The sequence below is a fragment of the Fundulus heteroclitus genome, chromosome 20 (assembly GCF_011125445.2).
Source record: "Fundulus heteroclitus isolate FHET01 chromosome 20, MU-UCD_Fhet_4.1, whole genome shotgun sequence".
NCBI classification, from domain to species: domain Eukaryota; kingdom Metazoa; phylum Chordata; class Actinopteri; order Cyprinodontiformes; family Fundulidae; genus Fundulus; species Fundulus heteroclitus.
In genome coordinates this window covers 3299964-3320236 of record NC_046380.1, presented here as the reverse complement: position 1 = coordinate 3320236, position 20273 = coordinate 3299964, and the positions used below count along the sequence as shown (strand labels likewise).

General features: G+C 40.4%; 2 protein-coding genes across 5 annotated transcripts in view; one reads left to right on the top strand and one right to left on the bottom strand.

The window, feature by feature from the left end:
- LOC118567219 (nuclear factor 7, brain-like) overlaps window positions 1-20273 on the top strand; it is a gene marked incomplete in the record, with an annotated part of 854268 nt that overhangs the window by 128796 nt on the left and 705199 nt on the right.
- The window catches only part of raly (RALY heterogeneous nuclear ribonucleoprotein), a 93793-nt gene that overhangs the window by 20498 nt on the left and 53022 nt on the right, over window positions 1-20273 (bottom strand). For all 4 annotated transcript variants that reach the window (XM_012879889.3, XM_021307235.2, XM_036151804.1 and 1 more), the window contains exons 3-5: window positions 7292-7364; window positions 6827-6874; window positions 2968-3128 (exon numbers count right to left, since the gene is read on the bottom strand). In XM_012879889.3, coding sequence (XP_012735343.3) covers window positions 2968-3128; window positions 6827-6874; window positions 7292-7364 — 282 coding nt within the window. The remainder of the gene's footprint in view (window positions 1-2967; window positions 3129-6826; window positions 6875-7291; window positions 7365-20273) is intronic.

Below are 20273 nucleotides of genomic sequence, written 5' to 3'. Positions count from 1 at the left end.
GTTTGCAGTAAAACACACCGTGCCGTTTAATCAGTTTAATCTCAGATGCATGTTAGGCTGACTCTTTATGTCAATAAGAAATTAATAACTACAGGAGCAACCGTTCACACTGAGCCTGGTTCTGGTTCTGCTGGAGGTTCTCCTCCCTGTTAAAGGGGAGTTTTCCTCTCCACTGTCGCTTCATGCATGCTCAGTATGAGGGATTGCTGCAAAGCCATCAACAATGCAGACGACTGTCCACTGTGGCTCTACGCTCTTTCAGGAGGAGTGAATGCTGCTTGGAGAGACTTGATGCAACCTGCTGGGTTTCCTTAGAGAGGAAACTTTCTCACCAACCTGGAGGATCTGATGGAGTCTGACTTTGGAAAGAGCCTTGAGATGAATTGTGTTGTTAATTGGCGCTATATAAATAAAATTGAATTGAATTGAAATCAGGTTAATCACATGTGTATTGTGATGCTGGACCTGTGGAGGAGGAGTTTCTGTTGAGAAATAAGTTTTCTAGCAAAATCAGGGTCAGTAGCCAGAGGAAAAGGTCTGATTTAGTCATAATTTCTGCTCTGACCATTGTTTTTATTGTTTTTATTGTTTTTGTGAACGTCATTCACTCACAGTTCCCACAGCCTATCAGAACGTTCTCCTGGTCTCTCATAACAGGAAATACATTCTTAACAGTTGTTTACATATTGATCAATCATTATTGATGCCATCTGGCATTAGGCACCGTCTTATCCAAAGATTGTTTCCATGGTGGATAGACCTGAAGAAAGCCCAGCCACACCTTGACGTGACATGTGATGGTTCCAGGTGATGGTTTCAGGTGAAACTACTGTTTGCGGCTTGTACAGAAACTCCTCCTCCACAGGTCCAGCATCAGAACGGCCACTTCTCCTGAAAACCCACGTCGTTGGACCCTTTAAAGCATTTCCTCTGTGTCTGCTGGCAGCAGCTTCTCTCATTTTGGACGCTCCCTTAATCATGTGTGTCCTCATCGTTCCATCAATGGTGACACCACTTCAACCACCAGCTCCCAACCAGTCACTTGGGTAACGGCCTCTGATCTACATGTGAAATAAATCTGATGGAAAACGGACCGTTCCTTCGGTCATGTTTTGGTCATTCATCTAAACGGGTTTTGTTTCTCATTTCTCGTTAAGGTTCTCCGCTCAGACGGATGAAGAGAACGAAGAAGAGACGTGCAGCTCATCTGCCGGCTGCCCAACCACATCCATAAACTTCCCGTCACCTACTGGCTCAGCAGGTCTTTCTTTTTCCTCACTCCTTACACTTCTCTTCATTTTTAACACTCTTTTACATTGTTTACAAAATACATTTAAGACAAAATTCTTCCAGCCCCATTGAACATTTTCACATTTATTATTTATAAACCTTTATTTGTACAGGTCGACCAGTTTTACATATTTACATAAAAGTCAGAACATTAATACAAGACCGACTGTTTAATGTTCTAAATAATTAAGAAATAAAAATGTAAGAACGAGAGCAGGAAATTTTTTTTTACCTTAAACATTTCTTGTATGTCATAGGGATTTCAAAAGGTTCCAAATGATCATGAAGAGTAAGGAAAATATGATTTTCTTTGGTAAAATTCTTACAAATACACATCTGTGCCTTTGTGTTCAGCCCCACGTTACTCTGCAACCCCTAAATTAAAATCCAGCATACCAATTAAAATTGTCAAGTTAGATCATCATTAACTGCAGCTGTTGTGTTTCTGGCCACTAATGTTCTTTAGAGGACAATAGCCCAAAAAATAGCAGCCGGGTCAGGGAGAAAGTTCTGGTCCAGTTTACAGCAGGTCTAATTTATTTAAAATTATCATATTTTGTAGAGCAGGTAAAAAAATAACACAATTATTTTGGTTTAAAAAATTGGTGTTAATATTTTGGCCCTTGAGTTTCTTTGAGTTGACAAAAAGTCTGGAGACCGCTGCTCCGCCATGAATCACATGAAAGCTCTAGCGGTGTCATGATTCAGTGGCACCAGGTCGGTGCATGTGTGCTCTCTCAGATTTACCGTCACTCAATAAACTCTTGGACCTAAAGCCATCAGAAAATAAATCAGAGCTTACAGTTATCCGCCGTTCCTGGAAGAGAGTGATCCAGCTGCTGATTTAGTGGGTTCAGAGTAAACTTTTGGTTTCTGGCCCTTTACACATTGGATTGATAACCTGCTTTGTAACAGTTTTAACGGGTTGAACATAAAATTTTTTTTCCACATTGATGTCTCTTTCCAAGATTGTAAATTAGGATTAATGTTGACATATAAAGTCAGCAGCAGCAGGCTGAACTTTTTGTTTCAATAAACCCAAGGAAACTGGGAATATTGGGGATTTTTTTGGATGTCGAAATACAAAAAAATGCAACAGATAAAATGGTGAAGAGATTCACAGAAAACTGGTGAATCTTTGGAGGAAATAGTAGAATAAAACACATCACCTGACCAGATCTTTGGTTGGATGTTTAAAAAAATAAAAAATATGTGGACTTTGAAACACACTTTAGCTCAATTGGATCGAGGCAAAAAGAAAACTCTGTCATGTTGTCTTTGGGACGTGATTTAATTTAATTTATCCAGAGTGTGTTTTTGCAGCGTTGACCACAGTTGAAAAGTGATTTGAATCTTGAGTGTTTCTATGTAATATTGTCATGCACTATGGTCTGCTTATTTGAATGTTTTTGGATGTTCATAAATCAATAAAAAAATAAATGACACGTTTGACAGGAAGGCTCTATACTAACAAAGTCTAAAGTGAGACAGTAGTTTGCCTTCAATCCTGGTCTTAAACAAGTCTGCAGTTTAAATCTGGGAGGGATTATTTAAGGGGTTCTCCTGTCTCCTAAAAAGTTAATCAAACTAATTAAATTTTCTATAATAATTAAAAGAAACTGTTCTCTTTGTAATATTGTTGTAATATGTAGATTTTAACGCTGTGAAAGAACTCACATCTCCTTTTGTTGCCGTTGGCGGGAAGGACGGTGGCGCTGCATGCTAACACTTTGACCGGCAGAGATTTGACCCGCCTCACCAGCGGTACCGCCACTCTCGGACGTTTGACCGGAACCACCCGAGGGATCGGAGACACTCTGCCGCGAAACTCGAACAACCTAGATGTGGGAGAGTTGAGGAGGGAAAGACAGGAGGGAAGAGGAGGAGAAGAAAGGAAAACAAAAAAGATAGAAACACATGGGAGGAAAGTTTAAAAGGAGAGAAAGAGAATAAGGAGCCTGGAGCAGAAAAACTAGAAAAAAACTATTAAAAGGTTGACAAATAAGGACAAACTTTTTGGAAATCTAAAAAAAGCAACAGTCTGTAAGCTCTCCAGTCTGAACAATTTTACAACAAACATCCTTATAGGTACCTCAGTCGGTGAAAAGACTGCCATAGATTTAATTTGTAACATTTCTTCCATATTGTTGACTTACGACACCTGTAGCAGGTAGAAAATGTCCCACTAAAAGGTTTACCATGTGGCTCGTTTATAACCGTGACGCGGTACGATGGAAGTCTAGCAGACAGCGAGTTATAACACGGGGAACTTGTGGGAGTTTAGTTTAATAAAGCATTTAGATTGAATCTGTAAGTCGCCATTCACTTCCATAATGGATGGTCTAGCCTGCTACTGACGCTGCATTGGTTGGACACTGACTGAACAAGGTCCAACATGGGGTCCATAGACGGTCCAAAGAACACCGGGCCCAGATTTAGGAAACCACAAAGAGAACCAGGAAGATGCCTTAGAGCCGAAAAATCTAAATTATAAGAATCAGTTTTGGTTTCTGTTGCACGGTTGCGGTTTGTCTCTGAGTGATCCTGTGAAGGAAGTCTGAAGAGCCAGTTGTTGTTCTGAACAGAGAGTTCTGACGGGTCGTATGTACATTATACTGCAAAAAGGAACTAAATGTAAGTAAAATATTCTTGAAATGGGTATATTTTTATTTGATTTGAGCAGCTGAATAAGATTATTTGCCAATGGTATGAGTATTTCTACCCCTAAAATAAGATAATTAGACATCCTGCACTTGAAATAAGATGATGTAAATGAATTATTCTTATTTTAAGTGCAAATATCTCATTCCATTGGCAAATAGTCTTATTCAGCTGCTCAAATCAAGGACAAATATACAAATTTCAGGAAGATTTTACTTACTTCGAGGTCCCTTTTTGCAGTGATATGCTCTGTACCTGACTCTTAATGGAGGGATGTCAAAGGTTCTGGGTTGTTATTTCATCTCGTCTTGACATAATTTGTAGAGTTAATTTACAATTCTTTGGTATCCTGGTACTGACCTGGTTTTATATGTAGTCAGGCTTTGGGAACGGCATTGTGGGAGCCTGATGGTAGCCGTTTTATCCCGTACAGAATCATTTTGGGTTTGGGCTCACCCAACCGTTTTAAGCTGTTGACTTTCTTCTTTGCTGTTCCCTCCATGTGGACAGTGGACCAGTACCACCAGCCCCACAGCATGACGCTTCCACCGCCACGCTTCACTGCTGATACTGCATTCACAGGTGTGAACGAACCACTTTGACTCCTCCAAACATACTTCCTTGTCTTGTCTGACCACCTTATCCCAGAAGACAGCTCACCTGTCCAGGTGTGTTCTGAAGGTGAAGGTGTCTATTTCAGAGCAGAGTCTTCTGTCATACCTGACCCCCTCTTAGTTCTTGTTTCATGATTGTCCTACAGAAATTAATTGGCCTTGCCTATCTGAAGTTAAACACCAACCTTCAGCACCACTCACTGAAGACTTTATTAAGTGCTCGTGTAAGATTGAAAGGTGATTTTACTAAAAAGCATTTATATCTCTCTTAATAATTAGTTTAAAACCTTTAGTGATATTACCAATAACAAACCATTCTTTGTAGCCGTTACTGCTCCCAACAAACTATAAATGTTAGTCATTTAATAACTGTACAGCATTATTCCTGATGTTGTAAATTTGCTCTTTGCTGATGGTAGAACTCAGCTTTCCCCCGTGAGACAGTAAAGGATTTATTTTTTATTCTATAACTGCTGAGCAGCTTTTTGCATGTCTCCACTGGTATTCTGATGATTTATCTTTGGTGATGAGCTCTTAATCTTTAAGGTTAGGGTGCCTTCTATCCATCACCCTAATCTTTGGCTCCGTCCACAGATTCAAGTCCAGACTCTGACATCTGAGCCGCTCAAAAATGTTGCTATTACCTCCCCTTGTTAGAAGAAAGATGTTGAACTTAAGATTCCTTTACCCTAAATTTGCAGAGGGTATGAGTAATTTTGGTCTTAAATGTGCATACGGTTTTGATTTTGTCTGGATTACTGAAACTCTATTATATATATTAAATACAGATACCATTTCCTCTTTTAAATATTCATTGAAACTGTCTGTTGTTAGTGAGTTGGGGCAAAATAACCTCAAAGGAGAAAGTCACACCAGCTCCTTTTGTCTGGAAGACAGAGAAAACTCTCACGTGTTTTATTTCCAAACAGAGAAAGTCAAAATCTGAGTCTTACCCTTTCAATAAACTTAAACAGCCACAAAAGAATCAAACTCTCCACCTATGCTGATAATAAATAATGTGGTCATAGCCTGGTAGAGTGGATGCTCAAACTGACCTCATATAATGCCTTACAAAGTATTCACACCTTTGGCCTTTACCCACTTTGTTTCATTCTTACATGTAATTTAAATATTTGTAATCTTTAGTTTATGTGATCCACTTGTACAAAATAGTCAAACTTGGTGAAATGAAATGAGAAGAACATACAAAAAAAGGGCAAAAAGAAAGAAAACTGACATGTGCATATGTATCCACCCTATGAAGCCCAAAAAGTTTGGGTGCAACCAGTTGCCTTCAAAAGTCCCATAATTAGTTAATGAAGTCCACCTGTGTGAAATCTGAGGGTCACATGACCTGAACACACCTTTCCTAGTAATGATTCCTAATAAGAGTGTTTTTAAACTGTTTAAGTCTTATTTGTCGAACTAAAAGGGACCACCAGCCCCTCTGCTTGTTAATGTGGTCAGAGTGGAAAAGTTAGAGTCCTTTAAGCTCCTGGGTTCACATCTCTGAGGACGTCCACCAGGACTTCAGACATAAGGAGGAAGGCCCGGCTCAGAAGAAATGGGCTCCATCAGAAGCTGCAGGAGTCCCTCCATCGCTCAACGATTGAAAGTCTTCTCGCTGCAGACGGTTTAGCTCTGCAGAGGCTCGCTGACCCGGCTCAAAGCCTCCGTCTGCCTCAGGAGGTCCAGATCCATCCTCAAAGACTCGCTCGCTGCCAGATCCACCTGCTCGACCTGGAAGTCTGCAGCAACAGCGTCTTCTGCACTATAGTGTCTGCTCATTTGGTTTATCGACTTTAAAAGAAGCTAAGACTGTCACCTTCAACTTTATTCCACAGAATTTATGAGGACAATAAAGCATATTTTATGTGCTGTCTCACCACTTTAGTGTTGTCCATTTTCAGAAAAAACATCCTATTAAATCCTGGATTAATTTTATTGATTGATTCACCTTTTCAGGGTGTTTTTTTTCCGCATTCATTGATTTTTATTTTGTTTTTGCCTCCATAGGTTGCTCTTAGCGTGTGTTCTCTGGTAATATAGATTTACATAAATTTACATAGATTTGTTTTTGTTGCTTCTGAACCGTCTTGGTTTAGCAACCCAAGAAGTGTCAGAAAACTGCTTTTCTCCTGTCGTTGCTTAAATACCTTCTATCTGAACTCTGTGAGCTTCCAGATGTTCCCCCAGCTAACAGAACCACCCAGAGGTTACACATTCAGACACCGTTTGTTCTTCACACGCTGCCTTCTCACCTGTCGTAGAAGTCCTCTCTGTAGTAATCGTAGTCAAACTCGTAGCCACTGAGGAAAAAAAAAACACAGGACAATTTAGTGAGAGCACAAAATAAGCACAATGGTTCTCAAATAACTTAATAAAGATGAGAACAAACACTTCTTGGGCTGCAAAACAGCTCACAATATGCATTAATTCTCTGTAACAGCAAAGCGGTCGGTCACACATCTTGGTAAAAACAGAGCGAAGCATGCAGAAACTGGTTTAGAGATAATGAAATTAAAGCAGAAATTAAATTCTGCATTTTTTTACGTCATCTTTTCCTAAATTCATCACTCTTGGTGTTTGTCAACATGGCTAGAAAGACAAATATTCAGGGTTAAAGTTGATTTGTAATTAATTAGGTGACAGGATTCTCTGATTTATAATTTATTAAGTGTAACCCAGGCTGGTTTCCATGCATCACCACAGAAATCAGTCCATACTTGTAGAGGGCAGCAGATGAACGCTTCAGGCCTTTGGGTCTGTTTGGTCTCGGTTCTCCTGCCATGTTGATATCTGATGGAAGAAAGCAAAAACAGAGAATTAATACTATAATAATAATAATAATAATAATAATAATAATAATAATAATAATAATAATAATAATAATAATAATAATAATAATAACCCAAACAGCCCTTTATTAAGGGCTTCATCTGTTTAAAAATCTAAGATATGTTCTCCAAAACAGGAAAGATCCCTTCATGTGTTGTGGCAGGACTTCCACTAGAGGACGCTGTTGGGCTATTTTAAAACGTCTGTAATGAACAGTTTTCCTCATCAGCGCCACCATACGACGCTGATAATCATCCATCCATCCATAAATAATCAGAAAGGGAAAAAAAGAGGAATATCTGACATGTCACCATGCAGGAGCTTCTGAATCTGCAGCACCAACTTTAACATAGTTCTTCTAAACCAGAGCTCTGCAGCCTTTACCATCCATAGAAACATGTTTGACCTCAGTTCAGCTGAGGCGTGGCATGGCGTTTTGAGCCTTAAATGTTACATGATCTCTTGAAAAAAAAATACTATATAACAATATATAACTATTAATAATATCATTTTTGATAAATATCTGCCATCAGAAACTTGGCCTATTTGAAGAAGCACCATTTTATTTCTTTAAATTGATCATGTATGCAGAGAGAGAACATGCAAACTGCATGCAAGAAGGCCCCAGGTCAGGATTTGAACCCATGACCTTTGCTGCAAGGCAACAGTTCTACCAAGTGCACCACTGTGCAGCAACATTTGCATACAGAGGATTGCTGCATGTTCTTCTATAGGATGTTGATATTTACAGAAAATAATAGCACATAATAATAATAATAATAATAATAATAATAATAATAATAATAATAATAATAATAATAATAATAATATTAATAATAATAGCTCATTTCCAGTGTAATAAGAAAAAAGACATTACTGGTATGATTAGTGTTGTAAAATCTGTATTTGTCATTAGTTAAGAGGAGGATAGAATAAACAAACCAATAAACGACGGTCCTTTTTCGTGACTTTCAACTTTTAAAGATGAATTTTGTGCTTCTCAGATCGTTTTACAGTACCCAGAAACACACTAAAGATAGGATTAAATTCTCCATGTTTGCCACTCGCTTTCCACAGCCAGCCAACCAGATCCTACCCCATAAACCCGGAGGTGCCTTGACTGGCTGGTAATGCCTACCCCACACCCTGCCCTCCACGCTTTAGGAGCAGAAGTGCCCCAGCCGAGCCCATACGTATGTGTGTAGTGAAAATCTTATAAATGAAAGTGTTTAAGCTGTACATTAAAAGACAGGGGGAAGAGGAAGAGCTTGAACTACCTGCACACAAACCTGACCACAACCTGATAAAGCACCTTTGGCATGATATAATCGTAAAGTGGACAGACAAAGATACCAGTGAATAAAATCTAGTGCAACCAATTGCTTTCAGAAATCCCCTAATTAATAAAAAGAGTCCTGCAGTTTTTAATCCAACATTAGTAGAAAACCATCTGTCCTGTTTCTGGACTCTGTGGTCCAGAAACCTGCAGACCTACCAAGACATGGACGTCCACCTGGACTGACAGGCTGGACAGGGAGAGCTTCGATCAGAGAAGCAGCCAGGAGGCATTTGCATTTTTCATCATGTAGGAAACACAGTAAAGATGTGGAGGTAGGTGCTCTGCTCAAATCAGACCAATGTTGCAAAATCTGAGTGGAGGAAACCTAATGCTGCACATGACAATGAACACACAACCCCCAATATGAAATATGGTGGTGGCGTCATTATGCTGTAGTGATACTTTTCTCCAGTAGGGGCAGAGAAGATGGTCAGAGTTGATGGGAAGATGGATGGAGATACATTCAAGACAATCCTGGGAGAAAACCTGTTAGAAGCTGCAGAAGACCTGAGACTGGGGTGGAGGTTCACCTTCCAGTAGGACCAGCTACCCTGAACCTGCAGCCAGAGCTACAATAGAATGGTATTTATCAAAGCAGAGTCAGTGGTTATAATGGCCTAGTCAAAGTCCAGACCGAAGCTCAACTGAGAATCCGTGGAAAGAGTTGAAAACCAACGCAGCAAACGTTGGTTCTAGAAACTGTTGACTCAGCTGGATCCTGTAAACATGCATACCACACTTTTCAGATTTTTATACAACACTATTTCCACTAGACAAAGAGCAAACAATACATTTGGAAACTAATACAAGCTGAAAATATCTTAAACACGTTCCAATAATTACTTGAAGACGTGCATCAACAGAAAAATCCGCTCTGGCCCGTATCAGCAATCTTAGTTAGAGCCATACCGGGAACCAATAAATTGTGTGCAAACACCCGGGGACTATTTTGTCTGCGCACCTGAGAGTAACGCCAGGATGAAGTCCCTCCACTGCAGGTGAAAACACGGCCAGAAAACAAATAAATTCCAACCAAACAAAATAAACAAAAGGAAAAACTGATCTATGTGCTGTTGAGCTGTTTTCTTTTGATGCATTTTTTAAACAATAATCTGCAACCTGACATGTAACGTTGGCTCATTGTTACACACCAGCTATCCTTTTCCTTCCACCACAGGATTATGCACCACTGTGTGTTGGCACGTTCCACAACATCCTGAAAAATTAATAACGCGATAAAAAGTGAAAAAGAGATATCTTTGTGAGGCGTTTTAACTTCTCTGTGAGGTGTGTGTGTTTTAAATGTGCAGATCAGAACTCTGACAGCAGTAAAGGGGGAAAACAGCAGAGCTGAGCCCAGCTGCTCAGAGGCAAACGCACACGACTTCATCGAGGCGAAAATGATTGACCCTTCTGTTTATGACCCAGGGGCCTAAAGCCCAAACGCACACTGCTCACCTGCTGCTTCCTGCGACTTTACCTGCAGGGTTGTGCCATTCAGACCGGTCCCTGACCGCAGCACACACACAACAACGAGCTCGCTCGTTTCCCAGCGCCACCTTAGGCAGAAACCCAGTTTAGTCCTGCTAAAGTCACTGCATTCTCTCCTGAAGTAGAAATTCATTAGCCTCGTGAGACCATCCTGATCTCGCGAGCTTTCGAGGTTTCACTCGCAGATCAGTCTGGCTACTCTCCGTTAAAGAAAATTTGGAGCCGTTCACCAAACGAACGTCCAATCAGCGTTGGCTTTGAGGCGGGTTGAGGTGTGACGCAACGAGAACCGCGACAGTTCAGTCTAAAGAACATGGCGGCTTCAGCCGATGAAACTAGCGTTAGCGTGGCTATCGAGCAAGTTTTATCAGAATTACAGAGTATTTCTTTGCTGAGCTAACGAGCCTTTACCTGCAGCAGCAAGAGCAGCTTGGCTTGTGGTTGTGTTTTCGTCGTCGCTCGTAACAGAGCGACGAGGAATCTGATTGGTTTATTTGGCCCGTCTATCACCAACATAGGCCAATCAGCTAACCAGTATTTTCGCCCCTTCCCAAAATTACTTCAACGGAAGGTTTCCAGATGGATATGCGGAGCAAATCTATCTGGCGGAGTCAGGTAAGAAATTCATTGCCTGCACGAGGATTTTCAAGCAATTTCTGAGTCAAAAAAACGTCAATGTATGAAAAAGTTATTTCCATGCCACCAGAACTGTAGAGTAAGACCAGATTTCCTGTTCAAAGCTAAACGTAGACCTCATTTAGACACGAGTCACAGCAAACGGATATTAGCAGTCGTGATTTAGACCTTTATACTGGCAAAAGTTTCATCTCCGGTTTTATATTTCTTTATTTTGAACAAACAGAAACGGACTGAAATATCAGCTGGCACACACTTTTAAAAAGATTTTGTGAACTGATTGACAGGTGACCGCTTTGAAACTGTCTGGTTCTAGCGGTCTGGCGCTGAGCACCAACAGAACTTACTGATGGATGTTCTGCTGGAGGCAACAGGGAGCTGAGAGCACAGCCGGTCTTATTTCTCCTCAGCGTGCAGCACCAGGTGGCAGATCAGGCTTATATTTCCATATGTTTGGGTACAGATTTAGCTAATCGTTTATATTTGAAGCAGCAGACCAACGATATTCTTTCCAAAAAAAAAAAAAAAAAACACAGAGCAGTATTTGATTTCCCCCCAGAGAGTAAAAAAAAAGCCTAGACATGACATTCTAACAGCAGTGCATCACTGAATGATTAAATCAGCAATTATACTGAATACGGGTTCCTGCTACATGCCCCTTACTGGGAACAAAAATGAATCCACAAAAATTATCAAGCCGGTATGTTTGCTTGCTGGCGTCAGCCGAGTTCTGCTGTTATCTTTAGAGTCTTACAGTGAAAACGGACGGAAAAGACCGTTATCAGCCGGTGAATCCATCCTTTCAGCTTCTTCTTCTTCGTTATGTGTTCATATCTTGGTAGACGCTTTAAGCAAAAAAAAAAAAAAACAACATATAGAAACTTTGCAAAATCCATGTTGAATAAGGCTGAAAATATTACTGAAATGCTTTTAACTTCACTGAACACCCTTTCCTGTTTCAAACTATGTGTTTGGAGACTTGAAGCTATAGTTGGTAATCCTTAGTTAGATTTCTGTTAGCGCTGCAGACCTGTAAAAATGCCACCATTCGTTCTGAATGGAAAAGACCCCGTCTCTCGTGCTAGCCATTCATGCTAGAATGTTTAGAAGAAATCAATACGTGCATGTGCCAAAACTTTCTTCAGTTGAATAAAAACAAAACAGAACTAATAATATTTGGACCAATAGAGGAGAGATCAAAAGTTAGCTCACAGCTTCAGCTAGGAACCACTAATCAGGCCTGAAATCTGGGAGTAGTGATGGACTCAGATCTGAACCTCCAAAAGCATCTAAAGACAATTACAAGGTCAGCTTTCTATCACCTGGAGAACATTTCCAGGATTAAAGGACTGATGTCTCAGCAGGATCTGGAAAAACTAATCCATGTTTATCTTTAGTAGAACTGATCACTGCAATGGTGTTTTCACAGGTCTGCCTAAAAAGTGGATCAGAACGCTGCAACTGATCCAGAACGCTGCTGCACGTATCCTCACTAAGACTAAGAACGTAGAGAACATGGACCCGGTTCTGAAGTCCTTCCACTAAGACTAAGAACGTAGAGAACATGGACCCGGTTCTGAAGTCCTCACTAAGACTAAGAACGTAGAGAACATGGACCCGGTTCTGAAGTCCTTCCACTAAGACTAAGAACGTAGAGAACATGGACCCGGTTCTGAAGTCCTCACTAAAACTAAGAACGTAGAGAACATGGACCCGGTTCCAAAGTCCTTCCATGGCTCCCTGGATCTCAGAGAATAGACTTTAAAATCCTTCTGTTAGTCTATAAATCCCTGAATTAGCACCTAAATCCATCACAGACTTGTTATCAGGGCATCAACCCTCCAGACCACTCAGGTCTTCTGGCTCCAGCCTGCTCTGCAGAACCAGAACCAGAACCAGAACCAGAACCAGACATGGAGAAGCAGCATTTATTTCCTATGCTCCACTGATCTGGAACAAACTTCCAGAAAAAGCCTGAGTTCTTTTAAATCAAGATTAAAAACACATTTGTTTAGGATTGCCTTTGACTGTTCTAGTTAACTGAAACACCATTAGTGTTTTTTTAATGTTCTATTTTCTATCTACATTTTATTCCTACTTGCTTTTATTCTATTTTATTTTGCTATACTTTAATCATGTAAAGCACTTTGCATTGTCTTTGTACTGAATTGTGCTATATAAATTAATTTGCCTTGCCTTGCCTTGCCCTGCTGCTTTGACTATATACTTTGAACATGGCTGAGAGTCGCACAAAGCGAACCGGGTTCATGTTTATGAGAAGAAGAGGAAGACCTCAGTAGAAAGAAATTAGACCAGAGTGGATTTGGGAGATTTTTTTTTTCACGCGATCCACTGAGGAGCAGAAGAGCAGGTAAGACGGTCTTGCGCATGTGCAGTTATTGAAAAAGGGATTTTTCTTACTAACATTTCCAGAAAAAATCCAAAGTCTACCTTAAAAAGAGCTCCTAAAGTTTAAAAAAAGGTTTGGAGTAGTGAGGAAGACTTTAAACGAGCCTTAGAGTGTCTGAAGCAGGAAGATGGTGGGAACAGAGCGAGCTGATTGGCTGATCCACCACCTAAACAATGGAGGGAATGAGCACATAAACATGTTTAAAGGAGTGATGACATCACTGTATAAACTATTTCACGTAGCTGATTTTGCTTCATATATAAATTTTCCAAAGAATTAAAGAAAAAAATGATGTCACCTTTTTGTAGTGGGTTGTTTTGGTAGGTAAAAGGGTTGGGTATGGTACTGTTATGTGGCTCTACCTAGTTGGCTTCACTCTGATTGGCTACAACCTTCTGGGAAACTGGTCAATCGCCCCAACACGCCTTCGTCCCCTCCATCCACACCTCTCTTTGTGTTGCAGGATGCCGTAGAGGCGAGGCCAAGCTGAACAAAGGCTTTAATCTGGCAGCACAATTCATCATCAAGTACAAAGCCAACAATATAGCATTGCATTTATAACCCCCTGTTGGTACATTGCTGTTGTACCAACAGCTAACATCCAGAGGCAGACACAGCAGAGCCACCTGAAAACCAGAGGAGCTTCTTCTATAACGCATAAACAACTTATAACTGACTTCTAGTAGGTAGCTACTTAAATATCACATTTACTTCCACTTCTCCATAGAATAAAAACATCAACATTTGGAGTCAGACCTCTCCATCAGTAACAACAGTTTTGTTCAATATTCTGCTGCTGGTGTTGTTGCGGTCTGTTTTTTGGTGGCCAGTCTGCTAAGAATGACTGAACACCTGCCAGTGGGTGGAGGCAGATGAGCGTTCACACTGAGCCTGGTTCTGGTTCTGCTGGAGGTTCTCCTCCCTGTTAAAGGGGAGTTTTCCTCTCCACTGTCGCTTCATGCATGCTCAGTATGAGGGATTGCTGCAAAGCCATCAACAATGCAGACGACTGTCCACTGTGGCTCTACGCTCTTTCAGGAGGAGTGAATGCTGCTTGGAGAGACTTGATGCAACCTGCTGGGTTTCCTTAGAGAGGAAACTTTCTCACCAACCTGGAGGATCTGATGGAGTCTGACTTTGGAAAGAGCCTTGAGATGATGTGTGTTGATAATTGCCGCTATACAAACTGATTCGATTTTGTGATATTTTAGTTTTTTCTCTTTGTAGGTGTTGCCTTTCCCTGTTTCTCCATGGTGGCAGTAAGAGGATTTTTTTTGTTGCAGTTGGTTGTCTGATTAAAATTTTTTTTATCTATATGTTCTGTTTGCATGTCTGTCCTCTCTCTGCCTCATTGTTCTTCTTCCCATCTTTCTTTAGCCATGAACATTTTTAATTTTCACATTTTGAAGTATTTCCTTAGAAAAGTTTGATGAATTTGACAAACTTCAAAATAACTTCTTGCTTGCTTCAGGTGATTTCTGGATTTAGCAAAAAACGGGAGATGGAAACACATTTTTCTCAAGTTCCACAATGGCAATCGTAGCAAACAGGAAAAAGAACGGCAGCAACATCCAATTATGTCAAAGTTAAATAGTGCAAATACAGAATGTTAACCACAAATTAAAGACATTTTAATATTCACAATAACGTTAAATAATTTATTTAAACATCAGATGCAAACCACTCTTTTTGCACCAAATAAGGAGGTAGATTTGTCATTTCAAAATTTAATTTGAACGTTTTGGTAGAAGATTAGATAAGCTTCAACAAATTGTTTTGCATTCTGCTTGTAATGACGATGTCAAAAACAACAAAGGCGAACTGCGTGTGCTTTTTATGGTCTATATTTTGGTGGTAACTGGAAAAACTAGGGCTGGGCAACGATTAAAATATTTAATCGCGATTAATCGCACTGATTAATCGCGATTAATCGCGATTAATCGCATTGTATTTACAAACTCCAAGAATGAATTCAAAAGTAGTGTAAAGAGCACTTTTATTTTAATGTTCTGCTGCCATATGAACAAAAGTGTTGTAACATTTGTAGCACTTATCAGTAACACATATTTAGTGTAAAGCTCAACTTAAACATGTAAAACAAAAAATAGCAATAATAATAAATTAAAGCTTATTGCCACTGACAGGGAATTCTCTTTATGGGGAAAAAATCTACCAAAAACAGGCAATTTCTGAGGTAACTGCAGGGAGCAGCATTACCATTTTATGTTTAATACCAAAGTTTAACTTGGCAGTGGTTCCAACTAACTTGTTTCTGTCATATTCCATGCTGGAAGAACTTTAAACTGAAATGCTTGCTAACTCGATATGCTTGCGTTGATTTGACGTTGACACGCGTTTTTTTGTTGTTGCCTTCTCGCGTGCATATAGTGAATGGCAGGGAAAACAGGCAAAAACACATGGATACTTTGAAACGAGAAGCGACTTCACCGACGGCGTCGATGCAGACCCCCCCCCGCTCCGCTCCGCACAAAACTTGTTCCGTTCGCCAACTCACTAGCCTCGTGAGACCATCCTGATCTCGCGAGCTTTCAAGGTTTCACTCGCAGATCAGTCTGGATACTCTCCGTTAAAGAAAATTTGGAGCCGTTCACCAAACGAACGTCCAATCAGCGTTGGCTTTGAGGCGGGTTGAGGTGTGACGCAACGGGAAGCGCGTCAGTTCAGTCTAAACAACATGGCGGCTTCAGCCGATGAAACTAGCGTTAGCGTGGCTATCGAGCAAGTTTTATCGGAATTACAGAGTATTTCTCTGCTGAGCTTACGAGCCTTTACTTGCAGCAGCAAGAGTAGCTTGGCTTGTGGTTGTGTTTTCGTCGTCGCTCGTAATAGAGCGACGACGAATCTGATTGGTTTATTTGGGCCGTCTATCACCAACATAGGCCAATCAGCTAACCAGTATTTTCGCCCCTTCCCAAAATTACTTCAACGGAAGGTTTCCAGATGGATATGCGGAGCAAATCTATCTGGCGGAGTCAGGTAACCAACTCACCGCCTCGCCTCGCCTAAGCTCGCTCGCGGTACCTGCGGGAAACACCGCCTTCCCCATGTAGGCTTTGTTTTTTTCCGGCCAGCACCTTTCTTCCTCTTTGAATCCGAGGCTGGGCTGACAGCGAGGTTATTGGCGCATTATCGCCACCTACTGTTCTGATTCAAACCCCTACACCGCAGCAACAGACCTTCACAAAATAAAAGCATGTGACCAACATGCGTTAACGCGCGTTAAAGAAAATATCGCCGTTAATAGTCTAATGAGTTAACGCGAAATTAACGCGTTAACTTGCCCAGCCCTAGGAAAAACATAATGTCGTTACTTTTCATGGACTCATAAAGCCGAAACGGTCCAAAGAAGGAGGATGTGGAATCTGGGGATAATACCCTGACAGCAACAAACAAGAAATAATCATAGGTTCGGCAACAAGAAAGGATTTATAGGTATAAACCTCTCTGGGTAAAGCAAATGTAGCTGGCAAAATTATTTCATCCAGAGCATCACTTTGCTCGCTATAAAACTGGACATAAGGAAAAAAAGCAAGAAACAAAAACATTTGGAGTCAGACCACATTTTGTTCTCCTCCTTATTTTGGTTGAATCTTGTGACGGACTGCCGTGTGTTGCTTATATTCTTATTTAACTAGTTTTGATTGGCCATGGAAGTCAAAGTAGTTTGTCTGGATTCTGCGTAGATATCTTTACCTCATGTTTGGGTCATATTTTTCCAAACTGTTCAGTTGTCTCTGTTTTCTCTCATGTTTTTTTGAACAATAATGTCCCAGCTGCTAAACAAGGTCATGCACCTCCTGCTTGCCAGTCTCGTGAATCCGCCATTTTTATTTCTCTGAGAGATTTTGTAGTCCAAGCTTAAGGATGCCAAAAGTGAATAAGTCATCAGTTGTTCATCACTCCATCCTCCTGCAGACTATAAAACAGGGTAAAGTGGAATGCTGTGCCACATAGAGGGGTGAGAAGGTTGCCTCTTTTAGATTTAAAGAGACGGCACCAAAACGGTTTGCTGTCAGATGCACCTCAGAATAGATGCAAAAAGGGTCGATGTGGGGGTAAATTAACAAGGAATTCAGACCAAAGCATTGCATCTCCACTTTATATAGATCACAACTGAATGATTTAAATGTGAAAAGGAAGAACTTAAAAGCATGACACCGCCCCTTTAAACTGCATATTGCTGATTTTATTTGGTTACATTAAGGTTTATTTCTGATTTTTGCAGGAACTCCTGCTTCATGTCAGCCGACAGCTCTGGAAGGAACACTTCATTGTTGTAGTGATATCTGGGAATGCTGAAAGCTAATCTACTCTTACAGTTGTGCATGTGTCGACACAAGCGAGGACAGCTATCAGTCTGGGTACATGGCTTCCACTGAAACAGATTATGTGGCTGATATTGTTGCAGTTTCCTTCTGAATGGGAGTCTAGGAGGAAAGGTGAATAAAATATGATGCTCGACTGAGGCTCTGTCCAAACCAACAAGACTCTTTTTACAGCATCGTAGCATTTTGGATGGAATATTTACTGATATAAATTTAGTATTTTGACACTGAATATCTGTCTATTAAAAGCACCACCTTTCAAATAAAAAATCAGCCAAATTTAAGAGCAAAAACAAAATCTATGAATTTATTTGGGATCGGTAGGGGTTAAATAGGGGATCGTTAAGTCTCTTCTAAATGGAGATACTGTTTCAATGAAGGAGCAATAGTTAATAGTTTAAGCCTGAATTAATGGATTTAAAAAAGTATGATACGACATAGTTTCTTCTTGTTTGAAAGCCATTACTGCTCTATATGGTCTCCTTTAATCTTAAGCATAGTAAACACAAACTTACGATCTACGGTTTTACTGAAAACGGCCACATATCCTCATCAAAGGTTTAACGTCACAGAATAGTTTTGGGTTGCACTGGATTTTAATTAGGCTGGGCTTCACTAATTTGAATTAAAGCACCTTGTTTTTAATCACACTGTAATTTTCCTGGTTTTCTGTCTGAGGTGCCTTGAGATAAACTGTTAGACAAGTTGTTATGAACTAGAGCTGCGCAAACACGCCTCAGCTGTACTTAGTTAATAATCACACAAAGAGACACAGACCTTTTTAATTACGCTGTTTTCCATAATTTCCCTGTCTCCCCCGTGTGCAGACCCTGAACTGACAGATCCCGTTAAAGAAATGAGCCCAGAGCTCTGCAGAGACAGAACACAAGCTAGTCGGGTTCTTCGCGCCGGAGTCATGACGGCTCACCTCGTGCAATGCTAAGATACCGGCAGATGGAGGAAAACACTCCGGCAGCTTAAACACCCGTTCAGCTTAACTCTAATTTCCCTTTGGATATGATACTGCATTGTGAAAGCAAAGGAGTGTGGGAAATAAGGTGTAATTAAAACCTTATGGAGAAAATGGGTAAATTGGATTTCTTGACTTTTATGTAGAGATGCTTGGACAACAAGGTCAGAAGATAGAAAACATCTTAGTTATTTAAAGCTTTCACTGCAAATCAAAGCCATCAGGCCTTTACCAAAAAAAAAAAAAACTGCTGGGATGTTTGGGAGCAAATGCAAAGTTTATGATGTTTAGTGTAATAAAAAAGTGATCCAGTTTGTTGGATGAGAGAAAAGACGGGATAGATCCTCAGCATCATTCAGGATAAAATGTGAAAGGGTTAGATGCAATGTGCCTCTGTAATGTTTTTCTTTCCTCTTTTTGTTGTTCATGTACATCACTTTGAATAGTTTTTTTACTGAAAAGTGGTTTATAAAAAAACTTGCCTTGCCTCGCCTTAGACCAACGGTCACCAACCTTTTTGAAACTGAGAGCTACTTCATTAGTACTGTGTCATACGAAGGGCTACCAGTACTGATCTTTGACCTAAAGAGTCAGAGCTCACCTTAATGTTACATAAAAATTTAAATTTTTTAATGCTTTTGTCATTTTTAAATCTATATAAATGCAAGTGGGATTAAAAAAAGGAAAAGCAACAAGATAAAATCATTTTTTTGATTTAGCTCACTGGTGGGTTGTGCTTTATTTTGAACAGGCTCACATGTGGGCACCACATGTGGTCCTTGGTGACTACCTGGTGCCCACCGGCACCATCTTGGTGACCCCTGCCTTAGTCCTTGTCTAGTTTTAGGACCAGCTCAAAACTTTTATTTGTGATGAAGCTGATGAAGAGTTTATTATGTTTTCATGAGCTTTCTCTGAAGTTATCACACTATAGGCTTAGAGTGCTGGGTGAAACACGGCTACTTTCTCCTACTACTCCCCATTCATAAATTGTGTGTAAACATCGTTGCCACTAGCTGTATTTCCGTCAAATTTTGAGTTTCATTTTGAATTAACCAGGCAACGCACAGTCCTCATACGCTGACGTTGGCTGTTATAAACAGGAAGTAGATGTTTCTAACTAGCTCGAACCGCAGATCAGTGATGGAGCGGGGCTTTAATGAATGTGCTTATTTTTTATATTTCCCAGATGAGAAATGCTCGCGTCTCTTCATCGGTTCAAACGTGCCGGTTGTTACTCCCAGGCATGTTTCAAGCGTTATTGGAACATCTGTGAAGACGCCGGCAGCAGAAACAGTTGATCAGTCCTGTGAGGTAAGCGTTCGCTATACGTCAGAACTGATTTGACAAATGTGTTTCCATCTCCTCTTTAGCGCATTTACATTTTTCGAAAAAGTCTAAAACTACCTCAAGCGAGTGGAAAAACATTTTAGCGAAATCTAGTGAGTTAATTTGAATTTTGCCGTTTCCATCAACATTCTATTAATGCAATATTTCAAAATGCGCATTGTGCTGCTTACGCTACGTGCCCGTTGTATTTTCTCCTTAATTTAGAGCAGATCAGAACATTTTAACAGTGTTTCCAAAAAGAAGCAGCTAAATGAACTACTACTGGGTCAGAAAATGGATGGATAGAAAGTACTACTGGATCAGTACTTTCTGTGGACTGTGGAGGAGT